Consider the following 15,920-nt stretch of genomic DNA (forward strand, 5'->3'; position numbering starts at 1 on the left):
ACTTTTCAGACACAAGACAGAAACTCGAACTGGAAAAGACTTCAATACATTTCCCTTGAAACTGCCATGTCAAAAGCTGAGAAGCCTCCGGGAATGCCTGAACAGCTCAGAGAGTCACAGGACACTTAGCCACGTCAAGGAGCTACAGAGGACCCAGGTAGACCTTGCATTAGATGGGGAGAAATACATGTTCAGTTTACGTTGGCAGCACACAGCAGCATCAGGAGCCCTTCCCCATCCTCTTAGAGGCTGGTTGCTAAGGCACGCCTACGATCTTGCTTCACCTGCAGGCAACATCCTAGAGCTTTGCCTGCCTTCTGCCAGATTCTCTTGAAACCTAGCCTTAAGGATTCATCGCTGACACTCAGGGCTGAGCACATGACGGTGCCACCCCCTTGTGGTCACATCTGGAAGTGACAGTACCCTGTTTCAGAACCTCTTGCTAGCTGAGAACGAGGCTGTCTGAAGGAAGAGAATCCCTCTGCTGGCAGAGTCTGGGTACGGCTTCCTCTGCAAGACCGCTCTGCATTCTTCTGGGTCTGCAACGGCCCAACTGGCAGCCAGTCTCTCAGCCTGCTTCAGTCCATGGGTACACACAGTTGACAGTGTTGGCAAACAGGGTAGGGACACAGCAAGGGTCACGTGGGCAGGGGAAAGCTGTAAGCAGTCTGTCTTCTTCCATCTTGTAACCAGAGCCTGGTCCCCTCTGTCCTTCCCTCCATCTCCCCTTGATGCGAATAGGGTGGAGTGGTGGTGAGAAGTAGAGAGAAGGACAACGCTGGACCACATGAGACCTTAGAGAAAGCACGGAGAGAGGGGGCAGTTTTCTTCAATCCGAGTGTGTGATGGAGGACATGGGTCTAGCCCCATCATTTGTCTCCCCTGTCCCAGCATAGCAGCCACGCCTGCTGTGTGATCTGCTGTGTGATTCAGGAAAAACTCAGTAAGGACGGAGAGTTAGCAGAAAGCAGGACCCGAGAGCCACAGTTCCACAGTGAAGGTGGGGGGTGGGGCAAGGCACAAACACAGGGCAGAAATCAGGCATACTGGCAGGCAGTTGTGGGAGGAAATCGGATTTAATGGCACGGAGGAAAGAGGGCCCAGCGGCCAGCCGGCCAGCCGGGCTTTCACCTCCCCAGCCCTTGTTGGGCTTCCCAAGCTGCCTCAAAGGTGTGTTACCGATGTGGACATGTTACAATGTTTGGACCACCCTGGAAGAGGGGAGTCGAGACAGGAGGTACCCAGTTCAGAAGGTGGCTTCTAAATACCCCCTCTTGTCTTGTGTCCCCCAGCACCGAGGGGGGCTTCTGCCCTCTGCTCCTAGAGCTGTCCATAGCCAGGCTCACAAGCATGTCAAAAGTCTTGGCCCTAGCAGGTAGACTCCAGTTCTGTGAGCCTGAGAAGGGATGTCATAGGCGTAGCAGGAGCGGTAGGTTCTGGTTGGTTCTTCTGGGGAAGGTCTTCAGCGGGGCACGTGAGCTGGCGGAGCCTCTGAAAGGACAGCAGAGACAGTTGTAGCGGTAGAGGAAGGGTGCCTGCCGGTGTCCCTCGTTACTAATGTCTGTCTGCCTTCCCTGTTGTAAACCTGTTTCCAGCTGCCAACCCCACAGTCACAGACACAAAAGTCTTGTGGCTATGCTGTGTCCCTTTCTTAGGGCCCCCAAGGACTCTCTCTGGCACCCACCCCAGGCTGGGGGTGCCCTTTATAGACCAGCTCCCATGGGAAGCCACCCACCTGCCACCCAAGACCCACTCATCCAGTGAGGTTCTAGCCCTCATTGCTTTCCACCTACCTCTCTGAGTGGGCCCTTGAGAGTCCTAAGCTTATAGATGCTCCAGGCAGGAATGCAGATCATGGAGGACAGAGCGAGAAGCCACCCCAGGGCATCCCCCCACCACGGGTATGTGTACTTCTTGTTGTAGGTCAGGGGTGTATATTTGATCAGGGAGAACAGGAAGGTTGCCTGGAGGGAAAACAATGGAAGATACAGAGGCTGGTGCTGGGGCTCTGTGCCATCGGCACCCCAATCCCGTCCCATCTCCATGGCTGCCTGGTAGGGTTTGTTCTCCCAGCAGGCTGTGCTGCTGCGTATCTAGGTCAGTCAGTCTCCAAACTCCACCCACATTCTACTCAAAGTCCACTCCTGGGCAGTAATTTCCAGTGTCCATCCCGTCACTGCCAGGCCCTTGGGTCCCTCTCTTAGCCGGCTCTAATTAGGACCTAACTCTGTGCCATTTCCTGCACCAAGAGCCAGCCATGAGGACTCCAGTCTTCCTCTACCCTCCTCGTTCATGCCGGGCACACGACAAGAGCTCCAGGAACTGCCACGTCCCAGCTCACTGAACCATCCTAGATGGTATGAGTGCTCACCTGTCTATACAGCGATACAGAGCTGACATTTACCTGTGTGTCACTGAGACTGCATGTGTATGGTGAGCACTATGGGGACACAGCTGTGCTCACGAGCAGGATTCTGAGCACCTAGCATTGCATTCCAGTCCTGTCTGGGACATCAGCCTTACAGTGGGCTAATGGTCAGCTCATCTGACAGCCTTGAACCTCGATTAATGCCTCTGTGGTGAGGAGAACCCTCTGTGAAGGGAAAGGAGGGATTCCTCTTCCTAACTCATCTAGTGAGAGGATGAACAAAAATCTAAGATGGTGTCCAAGGCCAAGGGAACCATGGGGCTCCACTCCGCTGCAACCACAATGTTCCTCCATCCTGCCCCCTGCCTTTACCCCGTGAGAATTCTGTTACCATGCACACAGCTGGGGTGAAAAAGAGCCAACAATATTTGATAAGAGGCCATGGCTTGTATCCAATCATATCCTCAACGTTGTCATAGAAGCGGCTGGCTCCTGTCAGGGGGGAGGAAAAAGGACAGAAGATGCATTTCAGGCTGTGAGGGGTCGGGATGGGGCCAAACAGGCTAGGATGGGCATGGACAAACAGAGTGCCATGGCTGCCTTTGGAGCCATGGCTGGGAGAAAGCAGCTGGCTAGGATGCGTGGGCATACACATCATCAGGGAAAGGAAAGAGTTAAAGGGTTTGGACAAGACAGGATGTGAACCCTTTAGGTGCTCTCGGTACAGCTGTGACAGACAGGAAAAGTGAGTGTGAGCAACAGCTGTCTCCCTTGGAGAGTGCTGGCGTGGAAGAGTGTGCCAAGCTCTGGGCCCAGGGCAGAAGCCACTCACCATAAACCCACGCCACACAGAAAGATTCAAAGATGGCCACGAAGAGAAGGCACATGCCGCTGGCTGCATAGTAGTCGAAGAGTTGAAACACGTACATGCCGCCCTGCGTGGGAGACGATCATTGGGAGGACGCAGAAGGGCAGACCCCTATGGCCCATGTACCCCGTAGAACAGAGGGAGTGAGGCCCACAAACAGTAGCATAAGACAAGAGAGCTTTAAGCTCCCAAGCCCCAGAAGTCAGAAGCAATGGTCGCTTCTTAGCATTGTTTTTGGATGGAAGATGAAAAGCATCAGAGAGCTATTATTCTTGTCCCTGAGGCTGTCCAGGGTTAGACCCGAAAGCTCCAGACAATGTATCTAGTCTTTTGAGGAAAAATAGCCATCACTGGATTCCTTGAGCCTGTGACACTGACGGAGGCCACCCGTCCCCAGGGTACTCCCTTCCCTTTGAGTTCATCCCTGTGGAAGCATGGGATCCCAGCAGAGAGCCAGCTTTTCCAATGTTAGATTTCCCATCTATTCCGCCATATGTTCTGTTACCCTAGAGCCAAGTTACCCCTCAACCGCTCATTCTGTGGGAGCTAAAGAGGGAGATGGTGCTCCCACAGCCGGGAGGCCAACCCTGTGGTCCTTCCCGTTTGGCTCCCAGTTAGGTCCCCATCCAGCCTCTCACCTCTGTGAGCATGATCAGCCCGATGAAAAAGGAGGTGACAGACACGATAAGGATGAGGATCTCCCTTCGGTTCTTCCGACGGAACACCCTGGGATACATGTCCACCAGCGCTGTCACCAGGCTTTCTACGCACACAAACTGAATGAGAGGATAAGAGAAAGTAGGGGAAAGGGGAGCTCCCAGAGCAAGCCCACCAGCCAGCTCCAGCTTCCTTCCAACCAGCAGCCTCCCGCTCCAGCCCCCGGAGCAGATATCCCTGTGAGTGTGAGGTAACGCCACCCTGAAAGCTCCTCCAGGTCCCTAAAAAGGTATCCACCTTGCACATCCACCCAGTCCCCAACTCTTCAAGGTCTCACAGGGTGCAAACTCAACCATTGCCCTCCACACCCAGTCCTCCCTCGGACTCGGAGAGACCACCTCTAATACCTGGCTATCCAGTCCCAAGAGAACAACCATGAAGAAGAAACAGCAGGCCCACAATGGCGAGAAGGGCAACATCACCACAGCTCGAGGGTAGGCGATGAAAGCCAGGCCGGGGCCTACGGCAGGAGCAGAGGAACACAGCCCAGAGCCTGAGCCAGCTCCAGGCCTCTGCAACCCCAGGGCCTCCCAGGATGGGGCCATGGAATAACAGAGCTGGAAGAAACTGCCCCCAAAGTTGTCATCACTAGCACGTACTGACACAAACCATCCAAACATCCACTTGGTCCCCAGTGCCCCTGGCACAACCCCCTCTATTACAGCAAGAAGAGAGGCTAGAGACCCTGGCAATGAAGAAACTCGGGTCTAGCAAGGGCTCTAGATGCCCAGATCTACTGCCTCAAACCAAGGGTCTCAAGCTAAGAAGGAGATCCAGGGGCTGGCAGGCCAAACAAATCCGTGAAGCTGACCTGAAGGAAAGTAAGGGAAGATGGGAGGGGCCTGTTGCGATCCAGAGCAGGGGAGGATGGTTGCTTTGCTGTGCTGACAACCATAGTAAAGGAAACGCTCAGGCTGGATTTGGTCCGGACCTGCAATTCACTGTGGCTACCCTGAAGACTTTTCTGTCCCCATCATGAGTGACCCAGAAGCAAAAGAGCCCGCCGACCCATTTACTGTTAAATAACCGCTCCCTTAAGTTATTCAAATGGCAAGAACTAATTCCCCTGCCAAAGCCTGGTTAAGCCATAGGAAGCTTCCTCTGAAAAGCCAAGGGTACCCCGTGACCTTGGACCCAGTTCCCACCCTAGAACAGCCAGGGCAGTATTGGTATCAGCCTAACATAGTTTACTCCTCATGGTACAAGCCAGACGCTCTACATAACATGTGCCATATAGTGCTTCAATGTTCTTTATCGAAAATGTTTGGGAGAGGTTTTTTTTGGTTTTTGGTTTTTTGTTTGTTTGTTTTTTGATTTTGGAACATTTATACGGGCCCATTCAGTTAGGTTTCCTTACTCTGAAAATTTGAAATGCTCCAAAATCGGGAACTTTTTTCAGCATTAACTCCAGATCCTGGTTGCCAAGGGTGAACCTGTCTTCAACCTCCCCAGGACACTCACCTGACTCAGCAACCTCGGAGATGGGCACGCCCTGCTCCTGAGACATGAAGCCCAGGATGGAGAAGATGGCAAACCCGGCCACGAAGCTGGTGCTGCTGTTGAGGACGCAAAGGGCGATACAGTCCCTGTGGGGTGCCGGTGGCCGAAGGAGGCATCCGGTTAGGTCAGGAGAGAACTGCCAGAAGCCTGGGCTTTCTGTCCAGGAGCTAACAGAAACCCCGGGGAATACAGCCTCTCCCACAGCTGCAGAGGCCAAGGGTGGGGCTCCCTGGCAGAATTCAGACTGGTCAAGGGCACCCCGACTAGCTAACTCATATGTGGGATGAACCATGGTGGTCCTGAAAGAATGATACTACGTGGAAGGAAAACACTAAACATTCCAGCCGCTCCATCACCTCCTCCCCAACACACTGCTCCTACATCTGGGGACACGGCCACTCTGATATGAGCCCATGGGCTCCGGACATAGATAACAAATAACAAAGAATTCTTAGACATCCCAATTTGATCTTGAGATGCACAATAGAAATTTTGGCAATATTTCAGATAATATTAAGACTGGCTGAAACTCTTGAGTATGAACCAGGTCAGCATGAGACAGAGATCATACAGCAAGGACTGTCTGGGAGGCAGGCCCAGATAGTGAAGCGAGAATGTGTAAAGACACATTTGCCAGGTAGAGTCACCAAGACCGGGTCACCATCGTGCAATATCAGCAGTTACTATCCTCGCTGGCATAGCGCTCTTGAACCTGTGGGCCTCTTAATCCAGGGAAAATGTGTGCCTGATAGAGTCTTCCGGCCAATCACAGCTATCCTACCCTCTGAAAAGCAATCCTTTGCCCAGCTACTGCCAGCTTCTGTGGCTTTTCCTTGGCTTGGGGTACCAGGGTAGGATACAGATGGACCAACGGCATGAGCTAGTCAGTCTATCCTAACCTGGGATGCCAAGAGATGAGAGAGTCACCTGTAGCAGTTGTTGTGGTACTTGTTGTAGCTGCCCAGGGCTGTCAGGCACCCCAGGCAGATGGCAAAGGAGAAGAAGATCTGGGTGCCTGCATCCATCCACACCTACACGAGGGAAAGGAGGAAGCTGAACAGTTCGGAAGCCCATGGAGTCATGCCCACGTGAGCGTGCTCCAGGCTCTGCCAGCGGTGGTGGCAGACCTCTTCCCGCTACTCGCATACTGGCTCTTCATCTTTGGCCCTTAAATAGTGTTTCTTGGGGATGCCACAGGATGGAACAGATGTTGGGCATTCAAAGAAGACTAGTAGAGGCATGGTGGGGAAGATTCGAGCTCCTGATCTAGAACTTGGTATCAGGAATTCAGCTATGAATACAAAGCCCTTGGTTCTGCCCCGTGCCCTCCTACCTCAAGTCTCACAGCAGTGTGACCAGTGGTGAAGGCATTTCTAGGGCCGTGGGTCCATAATATCAAAAGCACTTCAAGCCCGTAGCTTTGTTCCACAATCCTTTATGTCTTAAAAGTGAAGAGAATAGTCCTCCGCTCACGGGCATCCAGAGGATGAAGTGGAAAGCAAAAAAATTCCCATCTAAATCTCAGTGTGGCTGTCACTGTTATCTCAGCTGCCTGACCCAGCCTTGCATGTTGTGGTTTCGATCGAACAGCTAAAATAATATCCCATCAAGTCTCAGGGCTAAGCCATTCTTCAGGGTTGCGGGAGGTAGGCTCCGGAGGCCATAGCCCTCTTACCTCCCCTCATTTCCTTCCGTAGATAACAACCTCCAGTGCCCCTGCTCGCCCCACAGCTCCCTAGTCCCTTCCTGCCCCTCCCTAATTCCTTCACCCTCAGGTTCCCTGCTCTACACTCACCCCCCCCACTTGCTCCTCCTACTCAAGTGCCAATCTTCCTCTCCACGATGGGTGTCTAGGGGACCCAACGACAGCTAGCTGACCACTTAGAATCACGTCTGCTCCTCAGCCAATATTCACGACGGAGACCCTGAGCCTCGCAGGCTGGAGGAGAACCCAGAACTTTCCCAAGCTCCCTGGTGATACCAACAGTGAATTACAGGATCACTCACTGACAGAGTCCTTGAGAAACGGCCTCAGATGCAGGCCAGTTACCCCTCCTCTTTCGGTAGGTCTGTCACTACAGACATAGGGACCAAAGAGAGAGATGGCAAAGAAGGGGAGAATGTCTGCAGTTGTCTGTCCTCAAAGCCAGCCACAGTGGAAGCTTAGTCGAGGTTGGGGAAAGGGCTAGAAGTCACCAGACAACAGCACAGGGGTGGAAGGCACCAGATAACCATGAGGGGAGATTGTGACAGGGAAAAGTGGGGGGAGTGCAAACTCCATTTGCTGGCAAGCAGAGGGCGGTGCTAAGGGGACGGCAAGGACATGGTAGTGATGCCACCCTAGTGACTTTTCCTTCAAGACGGTCCAGGTCCCCTCCTCAAAGTGTCCTGATCATCTCAGGGAACACAGTGACCTCCCATGTTGCTCTGTTCTATTCATTCCTGACCCCATAGGGTCGGAGCCACTTAACCAGCAGGACATTGAAGCACGGAACACCGAGTCTGGACAGAGAGGGTGTCCCTGGGCTGGAGGTGAGAGGGCTGAGTTCATGGCACAGTTGTCATGATGTCAGCTGCTTTCTCCCAAATAGGACACCCAGGCCTTAGCTGTACAGCCTGAAAGCCTCACTAGCCTTGAACTTTTGCCCCGCCTCATAGTGCATTGGCCCCGTGTTAAAAGGACACCCCCTGTGTGCCTACAGAGACACTGTGATGGCCCCTAGGCAGGTGGTGGCCCCATCCTGTGACCATGCATGTTTGTGAACTTGGACTTGGGAAGAAGTCTTAAGAGAAACCATGACTTGGCTGCTTGCCTCCCCTGGCGGGAGTTGGGGACAGGGGTGCAGAATGGGCCATGGCAGGAGAGAGGTCAATGAGAACAGAGAAACTGCCACCCAGGAGGGCGAGAGTTCAAAGCTCAAGGGTCAGATGCGGCCTTTGACGAAAGGCCTCTGGCTGTGAACTTGGCAGAGCGTGCTCTGTGCAGCTGCAGCTCATCAAGCCTGCTGGGTTAGGGGAATGGAACAGGATGGGGTGGTGGGGGAGGCTTCAGGAACACACAGCAAGCTGTGCTGTTTCCCACCACAGGCGACCCACTGCCTCATCATTCCATGCCCCCTGGGTCTCAGAACAGAACTCTGATGTGTCTCCTGCTGGGCCAGAAGATTGACCCAGAAAAAAAAAAGTATGAAAAATACTTAGTGGAGTGTGGGCAAAAAGAGGCCTTTGGGGGAGAGAGGAAGAGAGCAGATCCAGGAATGGTGTCTTCAAAGTCCGTATTTGTGGATAAATGCCTGCTATTCTTAGAAGGGCAATGGCTGTCAATGGTCAAATGTCAAACAGTCATGGTCAAAGCAACCTAGGCTCCAGCCCCACTTCTACCTATTACTGGTGCTTGATTTAACCTCTCTGAACTGTACTGTTCTCATAAAAAAAATTAGTCCGATAACAAATAAAACAATGATACAAAATGCCTAATACATAAATAAATATTAATAATTCTCTACTCTAAAGTAATAAAAAAAAGTTGTCCTTAGAACTCAAATAATCTATAAGCTTTCAGATGGTCATGATGGCACATGCCTTGTAATGCTAGGATTTGAGAAGTAGAGACAGAAGGATTAAGAATTCAAGGGCATCCCAAGCTACAAAGCAAGTTCCAGGCCAGCCTGGGCTTTGTGAATCCCTGTTTAATTGAGTACTCAGGACCAAACCTACCCCTCTCACGTACTAGCTTCTGCTTCTCAATGAGTCTTCAATTTCTAAGCTTTCACATCTCCATCTATAGAATGCGGCCAATACCTGACTCGGGATGTGTTTGGTGATTAGAACAATTCACCCATGCCAGGCCCTGAGCCTCATGCCTGGCCAGAGATGAGCCCTTGTGAGCAGCTCTCGTTTTGTCCCCCAATAGACAACACCAAAATTAAGACATAGTTTCAGTGGGCAGTGGTGTTGCACGCCTTTAATCCCAGGGCTTGGGTGGCAGAGGCAGGTGGAACTTTGTGAGTTCAAGGTCCGACTGGTGTATAGAGCGAGTTCCAGGACAGCCAAGGCAACACAGAGAAATTCTGTCTCAAAAAAACCAAAAACAAACAAAATAAAGAATTAGTTTTGATCCACGGTTAAACACCCTACTTCATGAGAATTGCAACATGTAGGGGTTTTACAGTTTCCACAGGGCTCTTCAGACAATCTGCCCCCACTCCCCCCACTCCCTGCCCTTACTCATCATCTGAAGCTCAGTAGAACAAGAGGTGGCGATGAGGGACAGGCGCGTGGTGTGAGGAAAGCAGGTGCTGTGTTCCTAAGAGCCAGTTCTCAGCAGGAGCCCTGGAGCCTGGGAAAGGCAGGAACCCGGCCAGCTCACAGCAAGCCTGGCAGAGGGGCGGAAATGAGAGAAGAACCCAGCAGTCTGCCCTGGCTCCCCGCCTCTGCTCATGGCAGGAGAGATGCCTTTAGTCTTTGTGTTACCTAGCGGGGATTCTGTACCTTTCTCAAGTGCCAGACAAACACCGGTTGGGATTATCACACTCCCCAAGGAGTGCCAACTACATTCAATTAGGGCCTAGCAGGATGTCCCCCCCTGCAGGCTCTACTCAGCTCACAGGTGACAACCACCTACCTTCAACACGGGACTACAACCCCGCTGCCCTTGAACCTGCTCCCTGCCCACAGCCACAAAGCCCATGGAACAGGCACATTTCCCTGTGCAGCCTACAGTTGCCTGGGGATTGGACGGATGGCAGCAGGAGCTCGGGATCCAGTAAGCCTTTCTCTCTGAGGCAGATACAACTTCATTAAACCCCGGAGCTGAAGCTTGCCTGGCCCGTGCTCATGACTTCTGGGAACTATGTACCGTACACTGCTCCTAGCATGGGCCTGGCACAGAATGCAGCCCGGTACAGTTTGCAGTGAGGGAGTTGCAGAAGAAGCCAGGGTGAGCAGACACCTTGCCTCCTTGCTTTCCAGAAGGGTCTGTAGGGTTGTCATCCAGACCTGTTTCCAGCTGCAGATGCGGAGACAGACAGTCTTAAAACCCTGGAGTTGAGAGCTGGCCTGGTACGCGTGACACCCTGCAGTCATGTCCAGTACCACAAAACCTTAAGGGCTTCTAGACCTGTCTCAATATGCTCTGAGGTCTACCTGAAATAAGACATGGAAACCTCTTAATAGTGCCAGGGACATGTCAGTTGCCGACTACAAATGGCTGATTAGGACAAAGCTACCAATATCGGGCTCCTTCGGTCTTTCAGACTACCTGTTGTTGTTTTTTTTTTAATTAATTAATTTATTTATTTATTAAAGATTTCTGTCTCTTCCCTGCCACCACCTCCCATTTCCCTCCCCCTCTCCCAATCAAGTCCCCCTCCCTCGTCAACTCAAAGAGCAATCAGGGTTCCCTGCCCTGTGGGAAGTCCAAGGACCACCCACCTCCATCCAGGTCTAGTAAGGTGAGCATCCAAACTGCCTAGGCTCCCACAAAGCCAATACGTGCAGTAGGATCAAAAACCCATTGCCATTGTTCTTGGGTTCTCAGTAGTCCTCATTGTCCACTATGTTCAGCGAGACCGGTTTGCATACCTGTTGTTTTAGAACCCGAGGGCCCCTTCTGCAAGCTGGTTCCAAGCCTGCCTTTACCTAGCCTGCCGACACCGCTGCAGGAGAGCAGCCCGCTTACTGTCCACTGTCCATCACAACCCTCTGGTTCCAAGGAAGGACAAAAGGCTTCCAAATCACGGAACAGAAACACCACTTAAATACTGCATACACCTGGGCCCAAGGTCATCCTTTCTGCGTGGTGAAACTGCTTTGCTGGCCAAGCTCCAGAATCCCGGGAGCTTCAACAGCATCTGGACTTATAACTTAGTTCCATAGCCTGACCAAGTCCCGGTGCCCTCATGTGACCGTTTGATAGTAGCCCGTATCTCTGTGGTTTGTGAGAGGAGAAGGCCAGGCTCACAACCCCCAGGAAGACTCAAGACAAAGGCTGCTTTGTGAGGAGATTCTGGCTGGGGCTGGCCTGGCTGCTGGGAGCCAGGCTACCTAGAGAAGACTTGTAATTCCCCCAGACGAAGTTGAAGACTTGTGAAGGGCTCAGCTTTGGATCAACCCCAATTCCGCCCAAAGGAGAACTATTGCTTCCGACCAGCGGGGACTTGGGAGCCCTGTGACTGTTCCTCGCCTTTCTAACTCCCAACAACTTCACAGATTGGGCTTGTGCCATGCAAGGCCATCCGACAGTCCTTTAGTTGTGGGGAACCACTTGTCCTCAAGTCCCCTGGGGGTCCTTGTGTTGACACAGAATACCCCAAAATCGAGAGGAACATCGCTACCTAGACACACTCTCCCCTCTGAGTCCAGCAGCATGTAACCCTGGGTAGCAGCCATGACATCCTTGCTGCTAGACCGGCCTTCAAAATGGCTGCCAAGAGGACACCTGTCAGAAGCAGGCGTTCACAATCGGGCCACCTTGTACTCCCTCACTGTAAAGCAACACAACCCCCGGACACGGAGAAGCTGTAGGCAGTGGAGTGAGAGAGCATGGACACCTCAAAGGGAGGTCCAAGGAAAAGAGACAACTGACAGGAAATTTGACACCAGCCCAGCTGCTGTGGGAGGAACAGGAAGCAGAGACTAGAGAGTCAGCTCACTTGGCCGGAGAGAGGGCACCATAGGGCAGAGGGTGGCAGGCTGAGGTGGCAAGAGGGGGGCAGCTTGCCAGTAACAGTGCTGAGTGGTATTTGTAGTCCCTAAGTATGATTGCCAGGGTCCCAAGTCCTCTGGGCGGCTGTAGAGCAAGAACGAACAGTGGCAGGCATCGTATGACCACAAGCAATTGCTGGCCCACATCTGCAGAAGGGAGCATGCCCACTCCTGCCATGCTAACCACCGTCATCTGAGGTACTCCATGTGGACACACATCTGCAGAAGGGAGCATGTACACTTCTGTCCCACTGTGCTAACCGCCGTCATCACAGATACTTGGGGGGCCATCAGGGAGCTGAGGTACTCAGTATAGCTCAAGAACCCCCAAAGCCATGTGGTGGCCCTGTAGTTGCTTCTCACCTGGGGGTCCCACAGACGTGTGATGTTGGGGTACAGGTAAAACTGAATTCCTTGGGCTGCCCCAGGCAGGGTCACTCCTCGGATCAAAAGGACCGCCAGCATGAGGTAAGGGAATGTGGCCGTGAAGTACACCACCTGGCCAACGCAGAGGAGAAGCAAGAACGGAGTAAGTTAAGTGCCCTGGACTAGAGCGCACTGGAACTCCCTAATAAGGGGAAGGGGGTCTGATACAGGAGCTCCCAGCCCACAGCCAAGGCCAAGGGAGTTTCCCCTCCTGCTCCCCCCTCAGCCACACAGCTGTTCTGTCCCGTCTCTCCAATCCTTGGACCACAGCTCCCCTCTCCTTCCCTCCAGCCCCCCACCCTTCTTGCCCTTCAGTATTTGTGGAGTGGCTGTGTGAACACAAGCCTTTGCCCACACAAGTGCTCAGAAAGACAGCACCGGGGTCTGGCATGCATATGTCTGTGTCATGTGATCCCTTCTGGTGGTGGAGCGGGTCAGATTAGGAAGGAAGACTTATGAGAGGCCTCCAGGGCAGGGATCCAGAAGAGCTCAGGATGCAAGTGCATGCTTGCATGCATGCCCATGTGCACGCACACACACACCCTCTCCACTTTGGCCTCTAGGGCAAAGAACGGGCCAAAATCTTTGAATTGGCTGAGAATCATCTGAGGTGTGTGGTCTAACGGCATTCTCTGTGCACTGAACTCTTATGAAACGGGGACCCGTGGCTCTGTTAGATTTGCAAGGTGCTCACACCCACTGTAGATTCCTAACTGGAGTTCCTCTGGTGCTGCCTCTCCTCCCTCCCTCCTTCCATTCATCCCCCAGGAGTACACAGGTGAAACCCATTAGAGGCACAGAATCAAGGCAGGAAGCCACATAAATTGCTATTGTCATTCCCTCCTGTCTTGACAAGGCTAAACCAAGGGTGACAGTCCCTACGGAAGGCAGGCTGTCCTGGGATGGGAGGGAGAAGGGACTTGCCAGCACAGACCTTGCCCGTGGACTTGACCCCCTTCCAGATGCAGAAGTAGCAGATGATCCAGGCGAGCAAGAGGCACAGGACCAGTTCCCAGCGCAGGGACCCCAGGTGCTGGATGCCATCTGAGAGCTTCAGGACTCGCCTCCTAAGAGAGAAGATGTACCCTGGCCTTTTGCTTGGATTTCCTTCCTTCCTTCTCCCTCCCTTCTGTGTTATTGTTTTTTATTGATTTTGTGGGGTTTTCTTTTCTGTATCGGGGATAGAACCCAGGGCCATAAGCATGCTGAACAACCACCCCAACCCTGAGGGTACATGTGTGGGCAGGAGAGTAACACCTCCAAGCTCCTGTCTAAAGGCCTGTGATGCTCTCTTTTGCACAGAGATGGAGACAGACCTAAAGTGTGGCGAACACACACTGTAACCAGTTCAGTTTTCTTGGAAGGTTCACTGAGCCTGAGGGAAGGGAAGTAACATAAACTTTCTCATCCATCTGAGAATGCTTGATGTCAGGGATCAAGACTTGAGTGAATGACATTTGGGGTAGGGTCTGGATGAGGTGCAGTACCTTCAGCCAGAGGGGAGGGTGGTTAGTATAGGTACACAGACATGACACTCTCTAACGTGAGAATTACAAAGTCCGTCTAAGAACAACCTGCATTAACCATAGGAAAGGTACTACAGAGCTAAGCCACATAGGTGCTGCCCAGGGAAGTCCCCAGCCCAGGTCCCTCTTTCGAATGTAGAGCCACATCCCAAAGGAAGAGAGGTCTCACTTACTCCCAGAACTCGATGACAGGGGAGGTGGCATTCTCAGACGTCACATTCAGGGAGCCATTGGTCTTCTGGAACTCCACACAGTTTTCTACCCATGAACCCCAGGAAGGAAGGAGGAAGTTCATCAGCCAACATTGGCATGACCAAAGATAACAGGATCAGAGTAAGATGGCCAGAAGGCTCTAGGCTAGAGTCCTGCGAGCCACACATTCTCCTACATAGTAGCCTTCCACGAGGCAACCTCACCTCACACACGCCCACTGTGGACTTCCCACTGCTTGTCTACAGAGTCTCATTAAAGTGTGGCCAACAGCACCTGGGGAAAGACTCTGTGCCAGGTGATTCGAAATATAAGCCATCTCTGGGGAGCTGTCCCAGGCGGAGCCACAGCCTTGGAGGAATGGTAAGAACACCTTCGAAGAAAGTCACATAGGAAAGCAGCCAAGAACACAGTCGCAGGAACAAGGTCAGAGAGCGTTGGCTTGATTCTGACTGTGTGGGTATCGACTGTGCGAGCCTGGGTGAGTGACAGTTTGGTACCCACGTATCACTTTCTTGGTCTCTAGAGCACAGGTGTTAATATGAGGACTGGTGGATTATAGCAAATGGAAACATAAATGTGAAGCAGTGAGTGGTGGCTCCTCACGACCTGCACAGCACTTTGGAATCTTGCATAATGCGGACATTCTTTTTAACGTTTTAACATCAATAATCTTAGGGAATACAAAGGCAGATGACCCGGCGGGTAAAGGTGATTGCTGCCAGGCCTGAAATGTATACCTCTTCTTTCTACATTCCTTTCTACGTTATTCACAGTGTGTGTGCTGGGCGGTTTTGTGTCAATTTGACCCAAGCTAGAGTCGTTAGAGAGGAGGGAGCTGCAAAAATGCCTCTATCCATTTGAACACAATTGTCGGCTAGTCTATAGAGCAGTGGTTCTCAACCTTCCTAATGCCGCAACCCTCTAATACAGTTCCTCATGTTGTGATGACCCCAACCACAAAAATATTTTTTTACTGTAATTTGACAATTGTTATGAATATAGTGAAAGTATTTGCAGGATATCTGAAATGCGAACCCTGAAGGGGTCACAACCCAGAGGCTGAGAACCGCTGCTAAGAATATTGTCTTCATTAGTGACTAGTGGGGGAGGGACCGTGGGTGGTCCCATCCCTGGGCTGCTGGTCCTGGGTTCTATAAGAGAGCAGGCTGAGCAATCCAGGGGAAGCAAGCTCATAAGCAGCTCCCGTCCAAGGCCTCTGCATCAGCTCCTGCCTCCAGGCTCCTGCCCTGCTTGAGTTCCTGTCCTGATCTCCTTCAGTGATGGCCAGGCTTATGTGGAAACATTAGCCAAATAAACCCTTCCCTCCCCTTTTGGTCAGGGTTTTTCATCACTGCAGTAATAACCCTAACTGAGACAGGGTGTCTTTTGTCACCTGGTGACAGCTACTGGAGGGTAGGGCTCTTTGCTTTCCTGCATTGCCAGTTGCAGGGCTTAGACCAGACCCACATTCCCAGGCCCTCAGCATCTCTTGATATCTTATAAGGTAGGTAGCCAGCTTGTGCTAGGACAAAATACCTTCTCCATTGCCTTTCCAGCTAAAAGGACAATGACATCAGTAAGCAGCAAAAAGAAAAGC

The 15,920-nt window shown here is 52.2% G+C and overlaps 1 protein-coding gene across 1 annotated transcript in view; it reads right to left on the bottom strand.

The window, feature by feature from the left end:
- Positions 1–1,057: 1,057 nt before the first annotated feature.
- The window catches only part of Slc6a13 (solute carrier family 6 member 13), a 34,954-nt gene continuing 20,091 nt past the window's right edge, over positions 1,058–15,920 (bottom strand). Inside the window, exons 5-15 of the mRNA XM_050163993.1 lie at positions 14,284–14,368; positions 13,519–13,651; positions 12,522–12,656; positions 6,381–6,484; positions 5,415–5,539; positions 4,301–4,413; positions 3,875–4,012; positions 3,201–3,303; positions 2,760–2,860; positions 1,794–1,964; positions 1,058–1,491 (exon numbers count right to left, since the gene is read on the bottom strand). Coding sequence (XP_050019950.1) covers positions 1,369–1,491; positions 1,794–1,964; positions 2,760–2,860; positions 3,201–3,303; positions 3,875–4,012; positions 4,301–4,413; positions 5,415–5,539; positions 6,381–6,484; positions 12,522–12,656; positions 13,519–13,651; positions 14,284–14,368 — 1,331 coding nt within the window. The 3' untranslated portion in view covers positions 1,058–1,368. The remainder of the gene's footprint in view (positions 1,492–1,793; positions 1,965–2,759; positions 2,861–3,200; positions 3,304–3,874; positions 4,013–4,300; positions 4,414–5,414; positions 5,540–6,380; positions 6,485–12,521; positions 12,657–13,518; positions 13,652–14,283; positions 14,369–15,920) is intronic.

This window comes from Alexandromys fortis, unplaced genomic scaffold (assembly GCF_014885135.2).
Source record: "Alexandromys fortis isolate MF-2015 unplaced genomic scaffold, M_Fortis_MF-2015_v1.1 scaffold_150, whole genome shotgun sequence".
Lineage (NCBI taxonomy): Eukaryota > Metazoa > Chordata > Mammalia > Rodentia > Cricetidae > Alexandromys > Alexandromys fortis.